Below are 25503 nucleotides of genomic sequence, written 5' to 3'. Positions count from 1 at the left end.
TTAAATATATTTTTGAAAAAAAATAAGAGTAAAAAAGAAATGCACTGTCAATGTAAAATATGTTTATACTGTCAACTAACAAGGAACATTCATCGCAATAAGTTTTAATTTTATTTTTAAATACTAAAATGACATAAAAATTATAAGAGTTTTTATTTATTGTATGTATAAAATTGTTTTACACCGACACTGCACTATCTTTAAACTCAAAAAGTAATGACTAAAATAAATTTTGTTAAAATTATTTTGATAATAAAGACAATTTATCAAATAAAAAACAAAAAAACAAAATGGATGAGAAGAAATAAAACCTATCTCATCATAATAACATAGAAAAAAAATGATAGTTGAACATATCTAACTTATCTCTTAAATACTTTCAAAATTATAAATAGAAAATGAATTTTATTAAGTGTTAAAATTAAATCAAAAATTAATTATTTCTACCAAAAATTATTATAATAAATAAATTTAAAATAAAAAATTATAAAAAACATGTTATAATATATATATATATATATATATATATATATATATATATATATATATAATATTCACCATTTATTTTAAAACATAATGGTTGAGAACAGTGGCGGAGCCAGGAATTTTAGACGGTCTGTGCAAAAATTTTACACCATTAATTATTCATCTATTTTAATTTTCACACCCTATTTTTACTAATTTTGCCCTTGATTTTATCCAAAACTTGACTACTAAATTGAAGAGAGTACAAAGGAAATAGGGGTTGAGCCCGGGCGCCTGCCCAGGCTAGCTGGGCCTTGGCTCCGCCCCTGGTTGAGAATCATTCTCATGTCCAATTAATCAAGTGATTTATTGTTCTCATTTCTCATAATAACCAAGTGTTCTCACCTGAGTCGTCCCCTATATATATATATATATATATATATATATATATATATATATATATATATATATATATATATATATAATATTAAGTTTGACTATGTTCAATTAATCTTGTTTGGTTAATATAAAAGTGTTTATAAAATATTTTTGAAAGAATAATAATTTAAAGTTAATTTTGGTCAAATAAAAGAAAAAGTAACAGCAAACGAATTTATTTTTATTTAAAAAAAGAAGACAAAAAACTTTAAAAAATTTATTTTTATTAACAAAATAAGAAGACCGACAACTGAAACGATGGACATGCATGCCAAATAAGCTCAATGAATTCAAGGCATAAACGTTATGCATATATTTTTGTGAAAAAGATGTTGTAGTCAAATGTATTGGGACTTGAGTATTACTATATAAGAGAATTCTCTTTGGTTCATTTTGAAAACAAAAAAAAAAATATCATCATGGTGTCAGGTGCTGGTGCTGGTGGTAGTGGTGGTCCGACGAAGTTCCTAGAGAAAACATACCATCTGGTTGATGATCCATCAACGGATGAAATAGTAGCCTGGAGTGAAAGTGAAAACAGTTTCATCGTTAAGGATGAAAGTAAATTGGTCAGCAATGTTCTTGATAAGTATTTCAAACACAGCAATTTCTCAAGTTTCATTCGTCAGCTCAATACCTATGTATGTAATATCTTTTTTTATTCTTTGAATCGTGTTATTTCTCTGATATATTTGTTTAACCGTTGTATTTGTCACTTTTAAACTGTGGTTTATTTTTTTACGGTTGATTGTTTTATGTTTCAATGTTAGGGATTTCGCAAAATAAGTCATGATCAATGGGAGTTTTATAATCCATATTTTCGAAAAGATCAATATTATCTTCTTCGTAATATTCGCCGCAGGCAAGCGGTTCACAGTCACTCTCGTGTAGAAGTAGAAAGAATTGCATTTGAAGAAGAAATTGGGAAACTTGCTAATGAAAAAGCCTCCATTGAATTAGATATTTCTAGCTTCAATCAGTACATGCCAGCTAAAAAGCTTCATGTGGAAAATCTGGTGCATCGATTGGAAGCATCGGAGAATAGACATAACAATCTGAAGAACTCGTTTGAAATGGTTCTTCAAAATCCTAATTTGGTTGAAAAAATGAATGAGAAAGTTGAGTTCATTTTTTCTTCCGGATTTTCCAATAAGAGGTCTTTTGCTGCTGATGATTTGGGAAATCTAGTGGATAGATTTGTAGCATCAGAGAATAGCAACAATGAAGTTACCGAAGCTGGAAATAGTTTGGGTGATAATGATAGCGACTTTCCATTGATGGAAGTTGAGAATTATTTTGCTGACATTTATACCAATTTTGAATTTTGGGATTTTGAAGATATTTTGGGTGAGAATAATAGCAATTTTTAAATTTAGTAGAATAGAGAATGCTATGGTGGGGGAACATTTTCAATAGGAATTAGTGCAGTTACTAATGACTATTTGTGAAAATATGATGTAATAAAAGTTCAGTCTGTACAAAAAACTCAAAGGATCAATAAAAATGGGTTTGGTGTGTTTTTTTCAAAAGAATAGTAGTATTTTTTAAATAAATTTATTACTTTTGTAATTTATTATTATTATTTTTTGATATTAAGGAGGGCCTAAGTGCAAAAAAAAACTACAAAACAACTCTTCTAGTGGAAACAAATCCACTCTTATTCCTGTCAATAACTTTTGTGATATTTTTAAATAATAAAATAATAATTATATTTTTTAAACAAAAATATAGGAGGGTAAAACAAAAATTCATATTAACAAATTTAAGTGTTCACCTCTCTAACTTGGTGGTAACGTGTTGTTCTGAGAGAAAATTTCTTGTGTTTTCTCAATATATATATATATATATATATATATATATATATATATATATATATATATATATATATATATATATATATATATATATATATATATATATATATATATAATGACGTGTCAAACTTACTAACAGACACATCGGATATACTAAAATTCACCATTGAATTGAAAACTATAATCATATAAATCACACATAAACTTTTACATTAATAAAAAATAACGGTTTTCATTAAATTGAAAACTATTATCATATAGGAGGCTAGGAGCTGCCGGAGAAAGCATGACGCGAGAGTTGGAAAGCAAGATGCGGGAATCCTATCCCGAGTTATTTGAATTAGGTACATTTTCGAGGACGGAAATATTCTAAGTGGGGGAGAGTTTTAACGCCCGTAATTTAATTAATTATTTAGTCAAATTATTTTCGAGTATTTGTCGTGAATTGTTGTGATTAAGTTGCTAAGTCGACTACTTAGTTGATTAGTCGATCGGTTAGTAAGAATATCATTTAGTATTAATAATAGAAATGATATTAATATAATTAGTAGAATAATACTATGTTATTTATACAGGCTTATTTAGTGGCTAGAGGTAGTAATAATGGGGTATAGAAATGTTAGGTCCAAAGAGAGAATAAAAAATTATATTAATTAATTATGATAAAAGGAAATTAGAAGTATCAGTAGAGAGATTTTTAGGTTAACAAAAAGCTTAAACGTGAGAGTACCGAGAAGAGGAGAAACAAAAAGGGGCAAAAATCTAGAGTCCAATCGGAGAGTTAGAGCTTTCTTCAATCCAAGGTAAGGGTGAGGTTTTGACTCTATAATTGAGTATATGAAGAATTTTATGTAGGATTAGGTTTGTAGAATCATCTCTATTTATGTCTAATTGTTGTGGTTGTTTCTGAAAATTAGTTATTGTTAATGAATATGCTGTTGGATAATGTTTCTGTGTTGGTTGGATTGGTTGAATTTGTCGTTGTGATAACGGTTTGAGTTTGAAAAACTGTGATACACGAACGAAGGAATTCTGAACGAAGAAATTCTGGAAAGTATTGAAAAGTTACAGGTACACGAGGAAGATCACTGTGCCAGACAGCACAGGACTGTGCCGAGGGGCACGCTGAGGCCGTGACGACCGGCAAGGGGCCATGACGATCGGTACCCTGGGCACATGTGCCGAGCGACACAATAGGCATGCCAAGGGGCATGTGTTATTTTGTTTGTTTTTTGTGTTTTATTTGGTATTTCTGCGTGACGATTGATAGTTTCTTCCTGTTCTTTTCCACACAAACATTTAATTAAGAGTTTTAGTGATGAATCTAATGTCCCAGTGATAAGTTTCAGTAGTAGCATGTGGCAGAGTTGCTTAGTGACAAGTTTAAGTAAGTAATGATAAGTAATGGCAGAACTATAATGGTTACAATATTCATATAGCAGAGACATTTTTGTTAGCTGCAGATTTGGTTAATTGAAGAAAATAGCAGGGTCAATGTCTAGATTGCAGGGACTAGTTTATCAGCAGAAACCATTTAATTGATATGCATGATTAGTAAGTTGGATTCATTAAAGATAGTATATTTTGGTAGCAGTAACAAGTAACAGTATACTTTAGTGACAGGAAAAATATGAACTTTAGTAACTAGTAGTATGTCGCGGTTTTAGAGTAACAGTGAGAATATCAATTTCGACAGAAAAATTAATGAGTAATAAAATTAGTATTAAGTAGAATTAATAGTATTTTAGCCAATAGATAATTAACCGGAAATAGTCGAAATTGTCTGAATAAATGCGTAATATACTTGTAGCTTATTTTGGTTAATTTGGTGTGTTATAATTTTGTTAATAATGCGAAGTTGCAGGGAACTCTTGGTGATGTCGAATTACCTCTATTTATTGGTAAAAACAACGATATAGGCGTATGCCTTGCGACGAATGATTTTTGTGAAGTATGTGATGTTGCATTCATTGAGTCACATACATTGCATATTTCGCGACGGCCTGGATTGGCAACCTGTGATGAAGGCTTATGCCTTGTTGATGCCTCTATTAATTGGAAATTTGGCGATGGGGGCTGAAGCCCTGTTGGTACCACATGCATGTGCATTTGTGACAGGTTTCATTTTATTGCATAGTGTGAATTATTGAATAATTATTGTGTTGCAATGATAAATGATGTTATGTTGTGAAGTGGTGATTTTTATATAATCTGATCTAATATATTGTTTATCATAAACTCGATTATATTGTTAGATATCTCACCCGTTCTGTTTGAATGTTTCCTCTACGTGGATAACATGCAGGTAATCAGAAATGAAGACTAGTTATCTTCATTAGTTCGAGTCGGTGTGGTCACTCTGATACGTAGCACTCGGAGGGATGAACGCTTGTTTTATTATTGATTTGTTTCAGTTGAATGAACCTTAATTTGATTCAAGTTGAAGTACTTTGTTGTTTTGAAGTTAATTTTGTTGGGCAAGTATGTTATGCCTTTAAAAGCTGAAGTTTATGAATCCGCTGTGTGGTTAATTAATAAAGTTGTTTTATTTTGAAGATTAAGAATATTATGGTTATCTGTTCCTCCAGGTTTAGGTGTTATGTATCTAATTACATGCGATTAATTGTTGTTGTTTACAAAGTATGTGTGGCATTCTGTTTAAGTTGTTGGAATTTTATAACTCTGATTTTATTAATATTATCGGGTAGAAATGGGGTGTTATATTAATGGTATCAGAGCAGGTCGGTCCGTCCGACCAAGTTGTCGAGTCGTAGTGTTGTCTAAAAATCGAGTGTTGTTACTTAGTTGTTAACCGATGTTTATGTTGTAGTGATAAGTTGAAATGGCCGGAAGGAATGATGTTGCAATTGTTGCTGCTTTGGAGGCTATGGCTCATGCTTTAGAGAATCAACCGAACGCTGATGAGAATGCTGGATCTCGTAGTTTGGCGACTTTCCAGAGGGAGAATCCGCATACCTTCAAGGTCACCTATGATCCTGATGGCGCGTTGACATGGTTGAAGGAGATTGAGAGAATCTTCCGTGTGATGGATTGCACTCAAGCACAGAAGGTTCGATATGGAACTCATATGCTGGTAGTCGAGGGCGATGACTGGTGGTTAGATACTCGTCAGAGATTGGAGACTGCAGGTGAGGAGATCACTTGGGTCGTATTCCATAGGGAGTTTATGAGGAAGTATTATCCTGAAGATGTTCGAGGGAAGAAGGAAATTGAATTTCTCGAGCTGAAGCAGTGAAATAAGTCAGTTACTGAGTATGCTGCGAAGTTTATTGAGATAGCCAAGTTTTATCCGCATTATAGCGAGGCGGAGGCTGAATTTTCAAAGTGCATCAAGTTTGAGAATGAGTTGCGCTCTGAGATCAAGAAAGAAATTGGATACCCGAAGATCTGTGTCTTTGCATAATTGGTTGATAGTTGTCGAATCGATGAGGAGGATAATAATGCTCATTATAAGATGGTCAATGAGAGGAGAGGTAAGAACCAACAGAATCGTGGCAAGCCCTATGACGCTCCAGCTGGGAAAGGAAAACAGAAAGTTGCACAGGGTCAGAGAACTAGTAGGGGAGATGCTCCTGCTACTGTCGTCTGTTTCAAGTGTGGGAAACTTGGTCACAAGAGTAATGTGTGTAATGCTGAGATGAAAAGGTGTTCCCGTTGTGGAAAAAGTAGGCATACAACTCTTGAATGTAAGCATAAGGAAGTTATCTATTTTAATTATGGCGAAGAAGGGCATATTAGTAGTCAGTGTCAGAAACCAAAGAAGTCACCAGGCATTGGAAAGGTGTTCGCTTTGGCGGGGACCCAGAAAGGCTTATCATAGGTACATGTTTCATTAATAGTACTCCTTTAATAACTATTATTGATATTGTTACTACTCATTGCTTTATTGCTGCTGATTGTGTTGAAAGATTGAATCTTACGTTGTTTGCTATGAATGGAGAGATGGTCGTTGACCTTCTAGCTAAGGGATCAGTGACTACTTCTCTTGTGCGCTTAAAGTGTCCTTTGTCGATCTTTGATAGGGACTTTGGTGTTGATTTGGTTTGTTTACCTTTAAGTGGGTTAGATGTGGTCTTAAGTATGAACTGGTTAGAGTATAACTATGTTCATATTAACTGTTACGACAAGTCTGTGAGGTTTTCTACTCCTGAAGAGGAGGAAGCTGGTTTGTTGTCAGGTAGACAGTTGCAGCAGTTGATACAAGACGAAGAGACTCAGATGTTCTCGTTGATGGTGTCATTATCAGTGACGAATCAAGTTATAATTGAGGAATTGCAAGTGGTGCGTGAATTTCTTGAAGTTTTCCCTAATGAAATTCCTAATGTACCGCCTAAAAGAGAAGTTGAATTTGCAATTAACCTTGTACCTGCTACCAGACCTGTTTCTATGGCACCGTACATGATGTCTGCATCTGAATTGGCAGAGTTAAAAAAGAAATTGGAAGATTTACTTGAGAAGAAGTTTTTGAGACCAAGTGTATCGCCGTGGGGAACTCTATTGTTGTTAGTAATGAAGAAGGATGGGAGTATGAGGTTACCTGTTGATTATAGACAACTGAATAAAGTGAAGATTAAAAACAAGTATCCTCTTTCAAGAATAGATGATTAATGGATCAATTGGTGGCTTCTCGTGTATTTAGCAAGATTGATTTGAGGCCGAGTTACCATCAGATTAAAGTAAAGGATGAAGATATTCAGAAGACGGCTTTCAGAACACGATATGGACATTATGAGTATTCAATGATGTCTTTCGATGTTACTAATGGGTCGGGAAGTATTCATGGAGTACATGACCCGTTTCTTTCACACTTATCTAGATCGGTTTGTGGTGGTATTCATTGATGACATTATGATTTATTCTAAGTCGGAAGAAGAACATGCAAAGCATTTGAAAACAGTGTTGCAAGTGTTGAAAGAAAGGAAGTTATATGCGAAGCTGTCCAAGTGTGATTTTTGGCTAAAAGAGGTGAGTTTTCTTGGTCATGTTATTTTAGGTAGTGGGATTGTTGTGGATCCATCTAAAGTAGATGATGTGTTGCAATAAAAACTCCGAAGTCAGCTACCGAGACTAGAAGTATGTTGGGATTAGCCGGTTACTATAGAAGGTTTATTGAAGGATTTTGTAAGTTGCCACTTCCGTTGACTAAGTTAACTTGTAAGGGTAAGGCTTTTATGTGGGACATTCAATGTGAAGAAAGTTTTACTGAATTGAAGAGGAGGTTGACGATGGCTCCGGTGTTGACATTACCTAATCCAGGAGAATTTTTTGTGGTATATTATGATGCTTTTAAATGGGTTTAAGAGGTGTGCTTATGCATAATGACAAGGTAGTTGCGTATGCGTCGAGGCAGTTGAGAACTCATGAAAAGAACTTTCCTACGCATGATTTATAACTTGTTGCAGTTGTTTTTATGCTGAAGATAAGGAGGCATTATCTTTATGGTTCTAGATTTGAAGTATTTAGTGACCATAAGAGTTTGAAGTATTTGTTTGATCAGAAAGAACTGAATATGAGACAACGGAGATGGTTGGAATTGTTAAAAGACTATGATTATGGCTTGAATTATCATTCAAGTAAAGCTAACGTGGTGGTTGATACTTTAAGCCGAAAAACTTTGCATATGTCGACAATGATGCTTGAGCAATAAGTAGGTCCTACCTTCGACAGTTCTATCAGATCGAAGATACCCATTTCTTTCCAAAACTGGGATTTTTTTCTTTTCTACCTTAGCTCGCCAAGCTAAGTAATCTGCAGGATCTCTAGATAAAGGGGAGGAACGAAAACCCTAAAACCATTGTTCATAAAGCCTAATTTGATAGGCTCATCCGTCGAAGGATTGTCTTTTTTATCAAGATGTGGTTGTTCATTAGTATGAACTTCATCTTTCGATTTGGGTTTTCTAACGTTTCCTATGGGTCTATACCTATCATGAGTTGGAAAAAATTGTTTGAGTTTTTCCTAATCAACGCTTGGGCCCACTATTAGTCCTAGCATAGCATGATGTTTTGCAGTTATAGTAAGAGGAAGCAATACCTTGGAGCCCTTGGAAGTTTCTATAGTTGAGGACGCCATTGAATGGTGGAAGTTATTTGAAAGTAAGATAAAGAAGATGAAGATTGGTGAGTGAAATCTACAGAAAAGTGGATGAAAGAAGAGAAACATTGAAATAAAAAAGGAAAAGCTATTTATAGGAAGAAAAACGAAACACTACAAGAAAATTGGCAAATCGCGATGGTTAGTTTTGGCAAGTTACGACGGTTTGAACCGCCGCAAAAGGTAAGGCGCGACGGTTGTGTAACTGTCGCAAAAACGTGTGTCGCCAGGGTGTATTGCGACGGTTGTTAAAACTGTCACTCCAACCGTCGTTATTAATCGCGACAGTCACAAAACTGTTGTAAATTGTAAGTGGCGACGGTTACAAACCGTCGTGAAGTTTGTATGATCTTTTTAACTCTATGCTGATTGCGGAGGTTTATAACCCCCGCTAAATGAATGAATTTTTTTAAAAAAATTAAGAAATGTATTGTAGCTATGAAATTTATTAATAAAATAGAACAAGAAAAAATACTTAGAATTAACAACACTAACACTAGAAGAATCAACAAGCAAGTTAAATGCAGTTTGTACCATATCCTATTGACATTAAGGATTCCACTTGACGCAAGCAAACATGAAAGCTAGTGCGGCAAATTTTCTCATAGTAGCCAGGAACAAAGTTGCAAGGGGCAATAAGTGTCTGTGCTCTACCAATTTTATAAACCTCTTCAAGGGCACTAATGGTTTTAGCTTCTGGTATCCATCAAATTGCACTGAAAACATATTTCTGAAAAAGATTCTGACTATAATAAGCAATATCCATCAAGAACTAAGTAGTAGAAGTTGCAAACAAATGTACTCCATGACGACGAAGAAACCTTTTTGTAAACAAACCAAAATCATTCTCTCCATGTCTTTGATTTTGATCCAATTGTTGAACCTTTTCCAATTCAGTTTCTATCTCAACTTGCATAACTTTTGACATATCTGCAACAGCTTGTTCAGCATTCTTTGCAACCAAAGCAGTGTATCTTGTTGTTTCAGGCATTTTCATCCTCCAATAGTATGTCAACGCTGCCGGAATTACACTGAACATCAAGACTATCCTCCAAACATAATCCGCTTGTGGAACTGTGGACAAAATTGGGTTAACATAAAAAGCTGGAGCAGGGTAAAAGGCTTTAAAAATAGATAAACTATAATTCCAACAGCTCCACCAACAAAAATTCCAAAACCTTGCATAGCAAAAACAGTAACTGTAAATGCGCCTCGAGTCTTTTTGTTTGCATACTCACACATGATTGTAGCAGAAAGAGGGTAATCGCCACCAATTCCAAATCCAAGCCAAAACCTAAGGAAACAAAGAGTAGACATATGATACTTGGTAAATAGAGCAGGAAACTCATCATGACACCAATATAGAAGATAACTCGGACACATGATCAACATTTTCAAACCTTACAATTGGAGCAACAACCTTATCTCGCCCAGGATCTAAGAAATTAGATTCAACCAGCTTAAAATCACAAATAACACTTGAAATTTATACTAATCCCTAAAACCATAATGAATCGTGAAAACTGAGACTTACTTGAACAACCGACTTGAACAACCGATGGTTCTCTTTAGTTCAAAATGCACAAGCTGCAGTATACACAACATGTATCAAATCTAGTAACAAATACTTGACATAGTTTTGCCAAACTAAAGCATCACAAAGTATGTAATACTATAATTCTTAATTAGATAAACATTAGTCAGTTAATCATTAAAATATGTATAAAGTGAAGTATTTAATATGAATTTCTAGACAACTGTTGATCTAAAAACAATGGCAACCAAGTGATACTCACTAAGAAAATTGCACTTAGTATAACCACACTTAGTAACTTCATCAATTGTAGAACACTAAATCACCACATATATGTCTGCAAGCTCGAGCTATTTTGGGTAATAGATCAAACCCTTCCGACCAAAAAACTATAGACAACAATGAAGTAAAGGTATATAAATCAGGTTTCATGTTTTTTTGTTCCGATAATAAGTGAAAAACTTCAATTGCATCATCACACATTTCGAACTTCAGAAGACAATCAATTAACACATTAGAAAGAACTAAATCCGGAACAAAAAAGAGACCTAACAGAGAGAAATTATGAACAATTCTCTGGCCTAAGAATATAAAAGATCCATTGTGTAAAATACTACTTGCAGGCCTCATGGAAAAGATGATAATTCAAAAATCATGACCAATCATAAGCACATGTTGACAAATAAATAATTACAAATCTTTGTTTCGCAATTGTAGTTTATAAAACACTTGCATGCCATAAAGAACAAGAAACAAAAAGAGAAAGATGCAGCATTTTATGCTAGAAACTAAGCAGCTGAAGCAGAGCTGTATGCAAAGAAAAAGGAGGCAAAGGGAATTGGGACACTTGGACAATCTCAATGGGTGTATATAAGCACACACTTATCACTGCACTTGGAGGCAACTACACAACTCTAAGCAATTAGATGATGATAAATGGTGGGATGTTATACATTTTTAGAGAAATCAGACAAAATCTATTTCTGTATATGTAGGTAACAAATTACAATATAATGGGATCACTAAACCAATTCTTATTTGGGTCAGAAACAACCATTTAAAGAGGAAATTAATAAGCCGCTACACCACAAATTACAACACTTCGAATTTGAAGATCTAAATTATTTTTTACTCTAAATTAAATGCTAATTTAAAATAATGGAATGTTTTCTAACCTTTGTGTAAAACAAGAATTTCGACTTGTCCAACCAACTTAATTTAAAACAATGAAATGTCATCAAGTATAACCTTGTCTCCAAAATGTGTAGCCTGCATAAAATAAGAAGTTCATATGAGAATATTGAAAAAATTACATATTCCAATGTGGTAAACACAACAGAGATTGGCCTTGACTCGTTTCCAAAATCACATACTAGTTGTTACTTGTTATCGTAAACGCCACCAAATCAAACATGTATTGTACCTAGTTCACATACCATGCACGTAAAGTTCAAGAGAAACACGGAACACAAATTTTCCAACACTAGGACATCATTCTTATTAGTTTTTATAATTTTTAGTATAAGTGTGACATAATCTCTTCATTGAAATTGGCTTTTTTATGGAAGCAAACCTGAATTACAATAGTGTAAGTTATAAACTATTTGACTAAATGTCTTCATTGATATCATTTAACTTGTTCCGGAGTGTATATTAGGAATTCATGCTATGATCTTCTCTTTTTTTAATCACATAGACTAACTTATATAACTACTGTCATTATTCTATCTAATGATACTTCCTAATACTTTGCATGAACATTTTAGTATCCAAGATGCAAAATGTGTTTCTAGGGACCATTTATATCAGTTAACTTGTTCCTTTTACTCAAGTGAGACTTCAGCTGACTTGAGACTAAGAACTTGGCACGCATGGTTTGAAAATACACCAAAACAGTCAGTGGGCATTTTTAACTTGTTCACCGAGAGTGTTACTTTTTTAACTTTTTAAGTGTCAAAATATAGAACACTTGAATGGTTTTAAATAACATGAAAACTAACATCAATACAGAAATTAAACACAATAATGTGTAGAATGGATTGTTTAGCATTCACCCTTAAGACCAACATCAATTCAACAACCAAACACAATTGGAAAATGATTCGAAATCAACTATTTTAAGCAATGAAAATTACTAGTACCTGAGATAGAAGATGACCGAGGTAGTTCTAATCAAATGACATAACTTGAACAATTCTTGTTCAACAACCTAAAACAAAACAAATCCATAACTTTAAGAAATTCAATTTTTTACGAAATAGAAACATACATATGATCATTGGTGGTCAAATCACAAATTAGCCATCACATATACAATACCTATATATATATATATATATATATATATATATATATATATATATATATATATATATATATATATATATATATATATATATATATATATATATATATATATATATATATATATATATATATATATATATATATATATATATATATATATATATATATATATATATATATATATATATATATATATATATATATATATATATATATATATATATATATATATATATATATATATATATATATATATATATATATATATATAAGTGGAAGTTGAGATATAAAGTGAATTTTGTAAATATACATGCAAATAGAAAGAAGGCAACAAAAATGAGAATCATGGACAGAGGTCACACGGCTAAAAACATGACCCTGTAATTATTAAATTATATATAGCAGCTAGTAAGAACATGGAAATAGACATTGGACAAAGATGATCATGCAAGTATCTTTAATAATGGATAACTTTGAATCTTTGATTGATATGTGATGATATCACTCTCCAAACAAGTATTTTTTATCCAAAAATCTAACCAAAACTACTACAACATAACTTCCAAAAGCAGTATAAAGATTTCAAGTATCTTCTAGATGGGGCTTATTGTAACAAATCGATTGTTGGAATCAAAATACTAAAATATATAATACAGACAAATCGTAAGCAAAAATTCTAAAGGGATCTATACTTCTCAAGCTTGTATTCCTTATTTATAAACCATAAATTTCATTGTCTTCCTTAATAATGTAAAAACCCACCGTAATCTGTTTTTGAAAAATAGTTTTAAAAGAGACAAGACACGATTTTTACATAACAAGTATCTTCTAGACCTGTACCTCAATCCCATTTAGGAACAACAACATTACATACAAATCAGAAGCAAGAAAGTTTTTAGAAGTTACAAGAACAACAACATTAGATACAAAACAGAAGCAAAAATGAAATTAAAAACAATTTAGGGTTTTAGAAAGAGAGACACCGAGGTGCGGTTATGGACAATTGTTGGAAGCTTATTTGTATCAAGATGAGAGAGAGATGCGTGAGCTCAAAAACCCTAAAATCATAAATCATTGTTGGAAGCTGAGAGAGATGTGAGCTGAGAGATACCCAGAAACCTAAAATAAAAAACAAATGTTTTCCTCTTCCTCCAATTATGTGTAGCACCTTCTCCAGTTAAGTGTAGCGCCAATAAAATATTTGGGGAACGACGGTTCATCAATAGTCGCAGCCCTCTTCCTCAAACTTCTCCAATTAAGCGTGCTGTAAAAACCTTGGGGGACGACAGCTCATAAACAGTCGTAGTCATTATCATTGTTGGAAAAATTAGGGCATGACTGTTCATAAACCGTCACAACTTTAAGGGGACGACACTTAGGCACAAAACCGTCGTGAGTTTCAGGGGCGGTTTTCCAAAAACGTTGTGGCAACCATCGTTATATAAGGAAGAGGGCGGTTTTCAGGAACTGTCGCTGCCTTTGTGTCGTAAATTGCTTTTTTTTCTTGTAGTGAAATCGTTTCCGTCAAGTGCTTGGAAAATGAATTGTTGAGTGGGACGCGCGTCAAACGCTTGATTCTCCAGAAAGTGGTGGCAATTGTAGGCTACCCACGATCCCCTAGAACCTAGGAATGTCATGATTGAGGATGATCTACACGACATATTTAAAGAAGTTTTGCAAAAGGGGCCATAGTGACTATGACGCCATTGGAACTGAATTGTTGGGTGTCGAAACGAATGGTCAAAAATGCCTTTTTCTTCAATATGTCAAAAATGACATTTTTGTGGGAAAATTTGTTAGCTGGATTTTTTGACACCGTGATTGTTAGTGAAACATATCTGTTAAAGATATGACTTTTCAACGAAATAGCATGTTGCTAAAAAAACCTGTCGAAGTCGCCTCTGATTGGAGAAAATGTTGGACTTAGACTTATAAATATTTTCTAAGTTTGGTGGTTGGTTTGACAAAGAGAAGCATTCAACAGAAGGGTAGAGTTTGAACAAAGATATAATTACCTTTTGTCCTTATCCGTTTTATCAAAGGACGCGTGGAGCTCCAGGGCAAAAGGAAAGAATGCTGAGTGAAACGTGGCATGCCCTGATCGAAAGACCGTTGAAAATGGTTATTTCGAAGTAGTATATATAGGAGTCTTAGCAAATAGGATTCATGAGTTCACTTGTGTATAAAATCTCTCTAAAAAACTCAAAGTATTTGTGTGTTGAGAAAAGAGTTGTTTTGAAAATGTACGTTTAACACCAATTTTTATCCTTTGTACCATTTTATACAATTTACCCTTTTCTAGAATTTATGAACTTATCATTTCCAGAATTTATATTCTTGCAAGTTACTTTTAATTGCTTTTTTACCTTGCTTTCTTTACAAGTTTTATAACATTACTTTAAATAATCACGTAGATTAAACAAACTTTTCTACAAGAGTATGAATGCAGTTAAAATATTCTTCATTATCAAAAATAAGATTTGAAATATAAAGCACATGTCCTGAGATCAATCTAGTCGATCCTGTGAGTAACAAAAAATTCTTGTTTTTGGAAGACTAGCGCCTGTTTACCAATTTTCACGGTAAACACACAGTGGACTTATCCCTGACTTGGTAGCTTCCATAGTAGGTATTGTTGATACCGAACTGGATGAACAATTATTTGTGTTCTTTAAAGTTTCTGCACTACACTTTTATATACATTGTCATTGTGTGTTGTTTAGAGATCATTGTCTTGACATCTCTTAGGACATTTGAGATCTAAACACCCGAATTTCACAACTAATTCTTTAAAAGTTAATTGATCCCATAAATTAGGAATAAAGTTTTTGAATGGCAATATTATTTTGTTTAAGAGCCCTAATGTCATTCTCCAACTTGTACCATTTTTAATAATTAGACTAATTATACAAACATTTCAATGATCCCTAACCTCCTTAGAAGTATCATATTTTGCTAACTGCATACCTATTGAATGAGAAACAAATTATTAATCCAAGTGAGGACATTCGAATTACTAACATCTCATGTTTTTTCAACTTTTTTACATGTGCAGCTTCATTTTTTTTATCAGTAGGCTTAATAGAAGTTTCATCAACTTAACTCAACATCATTTTTTCTTAAATTTTTTTTTCATTACATAACTATAATTATCATAATTTTTTCCATTATATTGATTATTGAATACTAATAAATTGAAGAGAATCAATTTTTTACTTTCCTTCACTATGTTTTCTAAAAATTTAAAATTCAAACATAGAAACCGTTGTGTGTGAAGAGAAACAAAATTAAAAACACAAAATTGACGAGGCTAATCGATTGAATAAGCAAGATAACAAACACTAACAAAGATAGAAGAGAATTTTTATTGTTCCAAACATTCAATCAAGTCCACCAAACTCTTTGATACCATGTTAAAGAAAAAGAACAGATTTTATAATTTCCATTAAAATAACAAAAATCTATAAAATAAAAATTACAATAAAATATAAATGCTAAATAATAAAAAAGTTGGAGTAAACTACTCTTATTAATATATACTATTATATAATAATATAATAATAATATTATCTAATATGCACTTCCTCTTTCTTTTAAGGAAAAATATTCATACTTCTTCTAACTTTTCCAATAATCCATTTCATCGTCGACAAAACTATTTTCAGCATTAAAAGGTCTTTTATTGGAAAATTGTAAGGAATCAATTTTCTTATAAACTTTTCCAACAAATTTAGAATTCTGCATAACCATTTCAAATGCATTCTTCAAGTTCATTTGTCTATTCTCAATTCCTTTTAATCTTCGTTCTAGATTTCCCACATGAAGCTTTCTAGCTGATATTTCTTGCTTGAAGCTAGAAATATTTGATTCAACAGAGGCTTTTTCATTAGAAAGTTTCTCAATTTCTGCCTCAAATGATAACCTTTTTGATTCTCCATGAGAGCGACTGTGAACAGTTTTCTTGCGGCGAATATTACCAAGAAGATGATGTTGATCTTTTAGAAAATATTTATTAGCATACTCCGATTGATCATGCTTTATTTTTCGGAATCCCTGACATTGATAACGCATAACAATGAACCATTAACCATAAACAAATTAGTTAAAAATCTAAGAAATAATTAATAACACTAGATAATCAAGTTTTATGAATAATAATTCAAAGAATAAAAGGAAGATATTAGGTACATAGATGTTAAGCTGACGGACGAAGCTGTAGAAATTGGAATGCTTGAAGTACTGGCGAAGAAGACGAGAGATATCATTAGGGTTTTTAATAATGAAACTTTTGTTGTTTTGACCCCAAGATATTATTTCATTGGTGGATGGATCATCAACCATCAGATAGGTGTTCACTAGGAACTTTGTTGGAGCACCATGACCACCACCACCTAATTTTGTTGTTGAACCCTCCATGATTTTCTTTGATTTCAAATTAACCAAAGAGAATTCTCTTAAATAGTACTTCTTCCTCTCTAAATGACAAGTGATTTGTAATTAATTATGAAAGGAAAAGAAAAAGTTGTATTTAACTTTACATTATTATGTTTTATTAAAAGGTAATTAAAAGATTAGAATAATAAATAATAAGGATTATGTTAAAAAAATATTTATATTCATTAATATTATATCCTAATTGTAAATTGACAAAAACTCTTTATTAAGGATGTGTTTGTTTGTTTGTTTTAAGTTATGAAATAATATTTTTTGGAATTATAATTTTTAGAGTTATTATTTTAAAAAATAACATTTATATTTATCTATATTTCTAAAGTTATATATTTTTTCATAATGTTTTTACATTTATTTTAATTTAAAGTTATAAAAAAAAAATTAAAAAAAGTGAATGAGTCTCACATCGGATAATATATGGCATGAACATGTGCTTATACGTGGGCGTAATCTTCACTATACAAGCTGAGTTTAGTAGGGTTGAGTTAGACTCAACCACATTTCTTAACACGGTATCAGAGCATAGTTCCGCTATCGAGTCATCCATTATTTATTTTCACGCTCCAGTTGTCCTTTTTGAACATGAGAATGTGTGTTAATAGTTTCACATTAGATAATATATAACTACAAATCGGTTTTATAAAATTGAGTTAGCTTCAACTACATTTCTTGATAATACAAGTGAAAAGTTGTATATATTTGAACTTTTTTTCTCATAATAATTTTGAATTTCAATGTCATATAGAATAAGTATGATAAAGCTATACAAATATAAAATTACATTCTTAAGAATATATTTCAAATTCTTGAAACAAACATATAAATATACACTAACTTATAATTTGAAACCAAATGAATAATACTCCCTCCGTTTTTAATTATAAGTCGTTTTGGAAAAAAATTGTATTTAAATATAAGTCGTTTTACAATTCCAATGAATAATTAATGTTATTTTTCCTATTATATCCTTAAATATTTATTATTCTCTCTCCTTTCAATTATATAAATTTATCTTCCACATATCATTAATGAAGGATAATTTTATAAAAACCTTCATAATTTCTTATTTTCATACAATAATAATTATTTTTCTTAATCTGTGTGAAAAGTCTAAAACGACTTATAATAAAAAACGGAGGGAGTATAAGATAAAATTTTACATTTACTACTCTTTCTAAAAAAGTATATGCAAAATGCTTAATTGCTTATGCCTTGATTTCATTTAGCTTCTTTAAAATGTTTATCCCTAGTTCATTTTTTTATCAAAAGTATATTTAAAATAATTATTCTTTTAAAATATTATTCATTTCATTCAATGACATGCTATATTTAAATATTATTTTATTTTAAAATAAATTTTATATTTATTTAGTACCATACTCAACTAAAATTCATAGATACCAACGGATTTTCAGTAAAATATTTTATTAAATTTTTTTTGGCAAATTTAAATGATCATAAATTCGAAAGTCAGAAATATATTCACTTTTGAAATCATGAATTTATGTCATAATGATCATAAATAAAAATAAATAAATTATTCTGGTCATAATGATTATACATACAAAAAGTTATAAAATACTAAAGTATTGTGATTAATATTCTATTTCTATATTTTTTTTATTATAACACCACAATCGCTTTCATGTTTTCTTAATTTTAATGTTTTAAATTTAAAAACAATTTTTTATTGATTATTAATATTCATCACACTATTTATTTATTTGATATAAATATCTCCAAAAATAGAAGAAGGCTTTAAATTTTTTAACATGATTCCAACCTTCTTCTTCTACTTTAATTAACAACCATGGCTGGAGCGATTGCAAGTGTTTGAAGGAGGTAATTGGTGGGTTGGTTACCTCCTTCAAACACTTGCAATCACTCCAGCCATGGTTGTTAAAGTAGAAGAAGAAGGTTGGAATCATGTTAAAAGATTTAAAGCCTCTGATCCTTTGTACATGATGGGATAATGCGAGTAAGAGGTTTGTTAAAAAGCGTGCAAATATATCATTCTTTTTCTTCACATCCTTTTCAAAAGAGCTAGGGGTCAAGGAAATGTATGAAGAATTCAAAGGATACAGTGACATTGATGAAGTCCTTATCTTGTATAAGCATGATATCAGGGGTTGCTAGTATGGTTTCGTTAGATTCTTTGACGTTAAGGATGAAAGATTGTTGGCTACGAAGCTCGACAAAGTTTTCCTTGGTAGAAGGAAGATTGATGGAAACCTGCCAAAATTTCAAAGAATAAGTTTTAGTCCTTCCTTTTTTGCTGAAACATGCCATATGAAGTAGGATTTGAAGCACCAGAATTATAGGGTGGGTAGGAAAGTTGTTGGGACAAGGCCCAGACTCTCGGAAGCCCATTCTTATTCATAGGTTCTCAAGGAAAGCTTTTCTCCATCAAAAGCGCCATTGCAATTTTCTATTGAAGATAAAGATCTCTCCATATTCCAACAAGCATTCATAGGGCTAGTGAAAAATCTAGGAGCATCCTACAATGATCAAGAATCTTTTAATCTAGAGAGTTACTTCTTAGTTCTTGTCACTTTGTTGGGGAAAAATATGTGTTTGGTGGAGGATTATGTTGAAGGTGAATTAAAGTCCCTCTTAGAAGATGGTGGTAAATGACTGAGTAAATGGTTTAAGGAAGTCAGGTGTGGCATAAATCTCACATGGACAATGAGAGAGTAACTTAGATACGCTGCTATAGCATCCTATGCCATGAGTTTTTAGAAGCCTAGGTGGATTCAGTAGGCACATACCTTTGCGTGGATGATAACACCAAATTGCAAGTAAAGATGGATTTGGCTTGTATTTTGATTTGAACAAAACACTCTAATGTTCTTTATGGAGTTCTAGAGGTTTTGATTAGCGATGTCTCATTTAAGATTAAGATTATTGAGGATTCTCAAGGCCCTCTCCGCATTGCCTTGACAGAAAATATGACTTTTGACTCTTTATCATGCAATGAATCAGATGTCATTGAGGGAGTGAAGAAGGAGGAAGATAATGATATTGTTGGTTTAGTTGTATCATAAAATGTTGCGTGTCTCCCTGAAAGCAACAAGAAAGTAGAGGAAGAAGCTGCCAAAAATATGTCCAATCAGGAGCTGCTTTTGCTCGATCCTCATATCGAGAATCGTAGGTATCTGGATGTTCAGGGATCTAAGGTTGACAGCTTGGTAAATTCAAGGGATGAGATGTTTCGTCATGCAGAGTTTTGTGCCACTTCTAAAAAAAATAGTAGGGTCATTTGACTTTCAACCTTCTGATCCTAAGTCAACGTTATTGATTATCTCTCTTGTTCCTTTGGACTTTCCGTTGGAACCTATTAGGCCTAATATTTTAGTTTCAGTCCCTAAAGTAGGCCTCCATTGTGTTGCTTCTGGGCTAGGCGTCTACCACTCTCCTTTCTTGGTGGCCCAACCAGTCAGAAAGTTCAAGAATTTGATGGAGATTAGAGATCCGCTATTGGTTATCCCTAAAGTCTCAACCCTTTCGTTCTCTCATTCCAATTTCCTGCTCGTTGTTAAACCATCTTAATTTCTACCATCCCTCCTCTAAAAGTTTACAAAACCAAATAATTTTCACCATCCTCTCTTCCTTCTTCTTCTTCCGTTAGATTCTTTGGGGATTCAATCATGTGTTGTGACTTAACTTCGGATTGAGATGTTATTCAAGAGAATATTCGGTTATGGGCAAAAGAAGATAATGTGATAGCTTCCATAATTTGGAACAAGGCTTCTGACTTAGGAATTAGGGGTGATGATAGTGACACGACTTACAATGCAGAAATCAAGTGGCTAAAATGCAAAGATCAAGTCTCTTTCAGATTGAAGGAATCAACTAAAAGGGATTCAAATGAATTTGTCCTCCATTAACATTAGAGGAAGTGGAAATTCACCGAAGAGGGGAGTTTTTAACAATCTTATTTCTTTGGGGAATGTGGAGATTTTCTTTGTTCAAGAGACAAAACAACAATGTATGGAGGGTTCCCTAACTCATTCTCTATGGGAAACAATGATGTGCGATGGAATTTTAAGAATTCAATAGGTAGATCAAGTGTATGATACTTTTTGGGTGAGAACATGGAGCAAGAAAATAGTCTAGATGGGGTGAATAGACTAAAACAAAAAAATTCAACCGATTTTTCAAAAATGGACTGTCGGAGGTTTTTTAGAGTTGCGCATGTAATATTTATAGAAAAAAAATATGAGAATTATACTTATATTGAAATTTGATCACGTTAAAACTTAATCACTTTACAAATATCAAAGATGATTTAACGATGATACACAAAGATATTCAATTGATTCAGTTATATACTCCATGAGATGTGTTTATACAATGATTCATTTCAACGAATTATAAATTCAACAGATTCTCAGAATTTAATCGCCACTAAAGCTTGATTAGGTTCTAATTCTAACAAAGCCTAACTTTATGTAATAAATCTCTACCAATTGAATAAATGATAAACTACTTTAAGAATTGAAAAATTTAAGCATGCAATATCCTACAAAAATTAAATGTAAGAGTGAGTGCGAGAGAGAGAGAGAGAGAGAGAGAGAGAGATGACACTGAGATTTATAGTGCTTCGGTGCTAACTTTGTTTTACCTACATGCACTCTTCAATGGTTTCCCATTAGAACCTGTATTGTTCCTTTTATTTTTGACAAATATTGATAAAGTTCATACAATCACTTATCCATAATAATGCTGAGAAATATAAATCTCCTATATTGATATTGCTCTGTATACAACTTAATGTCAAACTCTTCTGCATAATCTTCACTCAATTCACGCTTATTGAATCTTCCAATATCACCCATCTGCTCTATGCCTTCGTGTGTAACAAGAACCCCTTGATATTACTTGATCGATGAATTGTCTGAAGATTTGAGAAGAACTCTGTCTTATCCATAGCCTTCCACACAATCACTACCAAGGAAATATAGAGAGAATAGCCACTTCTTTTCATTGGAATTTGTCAGTACCAATGTAAGCAACCTCAATCTTGCAAGAACCTGAAAAACTTTGCTCAATCTTCAAGAACAATTAGTTTCAAGACAGTGTCTCCCTCAATCAATTACAAATCTCTCATTATTAAGATTTGAAATCAAAGCAAAGGTTTAAGATGTAGAAATTTCGTAGCAAGGGTTTTGAACTTTTTCAAAAGTGAGAGAAAGTTGGTTTCATAGAAAATCACAATGTTGATGATAAAATCTTACATGAAGAATGATGACAAAATAATTTTATACGTGCTTGAGATTAAACACAAAAAAAATTAGTTAAACTTGAATCAAGAACAATTCATGATTTGAGTCTAATGAGCAAGCGAACTGGAATAAGAAGGAAAACGATTTTTGACACATTTCTCGTTTGATTCGAATCAAGAACAAAGTTTGATTCGAATCAAAGACCCTGTGATTCGAATCAAGTGTAAATACTAATTCGAATCAATTTCAATAGATCCAAATGGAAAATGTTGAAAAACTGTATGATTTGAATCAGGTGTAAAGTCTGATTCAAATAAAATCAAGCAAAGGTGGCCAGAAAGAGCCTGATTCGAATCAGTTGTAAATTCTGATTTGAATCAAAGTGTTTGGAAATCTTTTGTTTGCCTTTGTTCAATTTAATTTGAGTCAGGATGTGTGCTTGATTCTAATCAAACACACAAAATCTCAAGTTTTCATAGTTTTCAAAATACTTTGAGATTTTTTTTTGCACCTAACATGAGTGACACATATGGTTCCTATTCCACTAACTCATGCAATTCACTAAAAGTATCATGATCAATCTCAAATATAATTAATGATTTATGCATGCTAAAACGAATAACGAATCGATTCAAACTTGATTTAGAGATGTGCAATCCTGAGGGAGACTCAATAAACGATAATAAACAAAAGCGGAAAGATAAGTAACCAATTAAGCGTATTCGGGGTGCTCCCCCCAAATGTGTTAGGGACATGCAACATTCTCCCCCTAGGAATATGCAGCTTCAATACTATTGTGAAATCCTATTCTTTTTCGATGTCTTCTTTAATTTCTAGGGGGTTTATTTGTGGAAAGATTTGTTGATTTATGTTGTTTACATTTACTCGTCTTGTCACATTTCAGATAAAAGGAAATAGTGGATGGAATTGATCTGTTTGAAAGCTTTGTTTCCGGATGGCGAATGGTGTCTTGGAAACGATTTCAACGTGATTAAGTCCTCTAGGGAAAGGAAGGGAATATGCAAATACTCTAAGTCCTCTAAAATGATAGAGTTTGGAGACTTTATCTTTGGTATGGAATTATGGAGTTGATCGATTTGCCTGCTTTCAGGTAGTGAATTTACTTGTTTCAATTCTTCTAGTTGCTCTATGAGTATGTTAGACCGCTTTCTAATTTGAGGTCGCTTGATTGATAAATGGGGGCTTAAAGGACTTCTTGTTTGAGATAAATCTATTTAGGACCACTGTCCCGTTTGATGGACGCGACAACTCATATGAGCATGTCACCTCGATCAGCATGCAGATTGTGATTATTGGAGCTTCTGATTCTTTGTGATGCACGCTTTTCTATGACACCTTCAAAAATGCAACTTTAAAGTGGTACATAGGTCTGCCCCGACTCTTGGTCATCAGTTACCAAGATTCAATTTTCCTTAATTTTCAATTATACTAAACCAACCTTCAATGGCTTAAGCATTGGCTTAAGATAATTTCTATATAAAATTTACATCTAAAATTTTGAAGTTAAATCTATAAATTTAATTTAGATCTCAATCACCATTTTCTTAAGCATTTCACAGATGAAATATACACAAATTTTTATTAACTAGTTTAATACAGTATATGACAGAAAATGCCATTTTATATTATCCATGGTTTTACCAATGTTATTTCTATGGACATGTCACACGTGATGATCAAGAACACTCAAATTTATGATATTTTGAAAGGGACTTTCCATAACATTGAGAAGATATTGTTGCGTAAATGTTAGAATAGCGCCTGGAACATGCAACACCAGCCTTGTGAGTTTGACATAACATTATTCCAGACAACTTTTACCAGTAACAAATGGAAAATATGGACACCTTTTTTTGTGATGAATAGGAATATTACCTTTTAAAACAACATACAATGAACAACATAAGAGAATCTAAACAATCCTATTTCCAAGTCTACTACACAATTTTTCTGAAATATTGTCTGCTTTTGGTCTTGTGTATGTAAGTCATCACAACTTTGTCATTAGTTAAAAAAAGCATGAGTAGATTGAGTAAAGTGAATGTTTATAAACAACTATGAACCTCAATTCTCAAACAATGTGTGACTTTTGCTGTACTTGAACAATAACTCATGTTAAAACTGAGGGCTTAGAGAATCGGTTAGATCTCGTTGGTGACTTAGGATCTCTTTCTAGCACAAATGTTTTGACCTCAAGTCATCTACAACACTTTTTTAAAATATTGCCATTTTGAATTTTATGCGAAAAACTCAGTGAGTTGAGGAGACTAATTGTATGTTCTGTTTGGCATTGCAATGTTGTAGCTATGCTATAAACATTAGATGAAATACAGACAAGATTCCCCAAAGAACTCAATCATCTCGATTTAGATAACGGCAAAGACCTATGAAGTTTGATGTTTGGGTCAATAAGAGACTGTTTTAAATAAGTTGGTTGGTTATGAACTTCAGATTGTTTTAATAAGTTGGTTAGTCATGAAGTTCATATTTTCAGTTTATGTCTTCTCTTCATCAATATGAAGAAATCACTGGTTTTCTACTTCAACTATCTGGTTGATTTAAAGACTGTTTATATCTTATCAGAGTTATCACGAAACTTTCCATATGCTGTTGAACATATCTTAGATGCTGAAACTTTCCAACCAAGACAAGATAGTAAGATTTTACCAATTCAAAAGATATAGATATTCATCATTCAGCATGTGTATAACCATTTAAAATGGTGCTCCATTTTCTGAACTACAGCAATAATTACTAAAGATTCGGGACACAGATGTAGAACAAGATGTTATAGTAAAATTTTCTGTGAACTCATTATATAGATTGGATACTTATATTTCCAGAGCTAAAAAGTCAGTCCTAGATGCAAAGTTTTCAACAGGCTATCCAATATAGTCCTAAAATGACAAAATTTGGATAGTGACAGATAAACTAATTTAATTTTTCAATACAGTAACAGTTTGATAATGCAAGAAACCTAATTTTAAATTAATAGATCTGATTATAGTAAAAATATCACAACAGATACTAGTTTAAATCTATGTACGTAGCACCGGCATTTCACATTGAAGGCATGTCTGACACCAGCAGATGTGATTATCCCGACATGTATCCGTGTTTGTGTCGTGTTTGA

General features: G+C 32.3%; 4 protein-coding genes and 1 pseudogene across 4 annotated transcripts; 3 read left to right on the top strand and 2 right to left on the bottom strand.

The window, feature by feature from the left end:
- The first annotated feature begins 1322 nt into the window (after window positions 1-1322).
- On the top strand, window positions 1323-2412 carry LOC131632799 (heat stress transcription factor A-5-like). The gene is made up of 2 exons (XM_058903525.1): window positions 1323-1544; window positions 1674-2412. The coding sequence occupies exons 1-2, from the start codon at window positions 1323-1325 to the stop codon at window positions 2271-2273; spliced, it is 822 nt and encodes a 273-aa protein (XP_058759508.1). The 3' UTR covers window positions 2274-2412.
- Window positions 2413-5559: 3147 nt separating this feature from the next.
- LOC131632798 (uncharacterized) lies at window positions 5560-5973 on the top strand. Its single transcript, XM_058903524.1, has one exon. The coding sequence runs from the start codon at window positions 5560-5562 to the stop codon at window positions 5971-5973; it is 414 nt and encodes a 137-aa protein (XP_058759507.1).
- Window positions 5974-6192: 219 nt separating this feature from the next.
- On the top strand, window positions 6193-8186 carry LOC131632797 (uncharacterized). The gene is made up of 3 exons (XM_058903523.1): window positions 6193-6383; window positions 6578-7198; window positions 8141-8186. Exons 1-3 carry the CDS (start codon window positions 6193-6195, stop codon window positions 8184-8186), a joined length of 858 nt encoding a protein of 285 aa, XP_058759506.1.
- Window positions 8187-9348: 1162 nt separating this feature from the next.
- LOC131632795 (low affinity inorganic phosphate transporter 1-like) lies at window positions 9349-10214 on the bottom strand (annotated as a pseudogene).
- Window positions 10215-16290: 6076 nt separating this feature from the next.
- LOC131632794 (heat stress transcription factor A-5-like) lies at window positions 16291-17088 on the bottom strand. The gene is made up of 2 exons (XM_058903522.1): window positions 16861-17088; window positions 16291-16725 (listed from the first exon to the last, which is right to left on the bottom strand). Exons 1-2 carry the CDS (start codon window positions 17086-17088, stop codon window positions 16291-16293), a joined length of 663 nt encoding a protein of 220 aa, XP_058759505.1.
- Window positions 17089-25503: the final 8415 nt, after the last annotated feature.

This window comes from Vicia villosa, unplaced genomic scaffold, assembly GCF_029867415.1.
Source record: "Vicia villosa cultivar HV-30 ecotype Madison, WI unplaced genomic scaffold, Vvil1.0 ctg.001020F_1_1, whole genome shotgun sequence".
Taxonomy (NCBI): Eukaryota; Viridiplantae; Streptophyta; class Magnoliopsida; order Fabales; family Fabaceae; genus Vicia; species Vicia villosa.
This window is presented reverse-complemented; position numbering and strand designations above follow the sequence as displayed.

Excerpts from the sequence above, each read along its gene's own strand:
- LOC131632794 (XM_058903522.1), bottom strand. The coding sequence starts at position 17,088 with ATGGAGGGTTCAACAACAAAATTAGGTGGTGGTGGTCATGGTGCTCCA. Across the intron at positions 16,726-16,860 it reads TCCGTCAGCTTAACATCTAT|GGATTCCGAAAAATAAAGCA; the intron begins GTACCTAATATC and ends TATCAATGTCAG.
- LOC131632798 (XM_058903524.1), top strand. The coding sequence starts at position 5,560 with ATGGCCGGAAGGAATGATGTTGCAATTGTTGCTGCTTTGGAGGCTATG.
- LOC131632797 (XM_058903523.1), top strand. The coding sequence starts at position 6,193 with ATGGTCAATGAGAGGAGAGGTAAGAACCAACAGAATCGTGGCAAGCCC. Across the intron at positions 6,384-6,577 it reads TGTAATGCTGAGATGAAAAG|TACTCCTTTAATAACTATTA; the intron begins GTGTTCCCGTTG and ends TTTCATTAATAG. Across the intron at positions 7,199-8,140 it reads GAAGATTTACTTGAGAAGAA|TTGTTTTTATGCTGAAGATA; the intron begins GTTTTTGAGACC and ends AACTTGTTGCAG.
- LOC131632799 (XM_058903525.1), top strand. The coding sequence starts at position 1,323 with ATGGTGTCAGGTGCTGGTGCTGGTGGTAGTGGTGGTCCGACGAAGTTC. Across the intron at positions 1,545-1,673 it reads TTCGTCAGCTCAATACCTAT|GGATTTCGCAAAATAAGTCA; the intron begins GTATGTAATATC and ends TTTCAATGTTAG.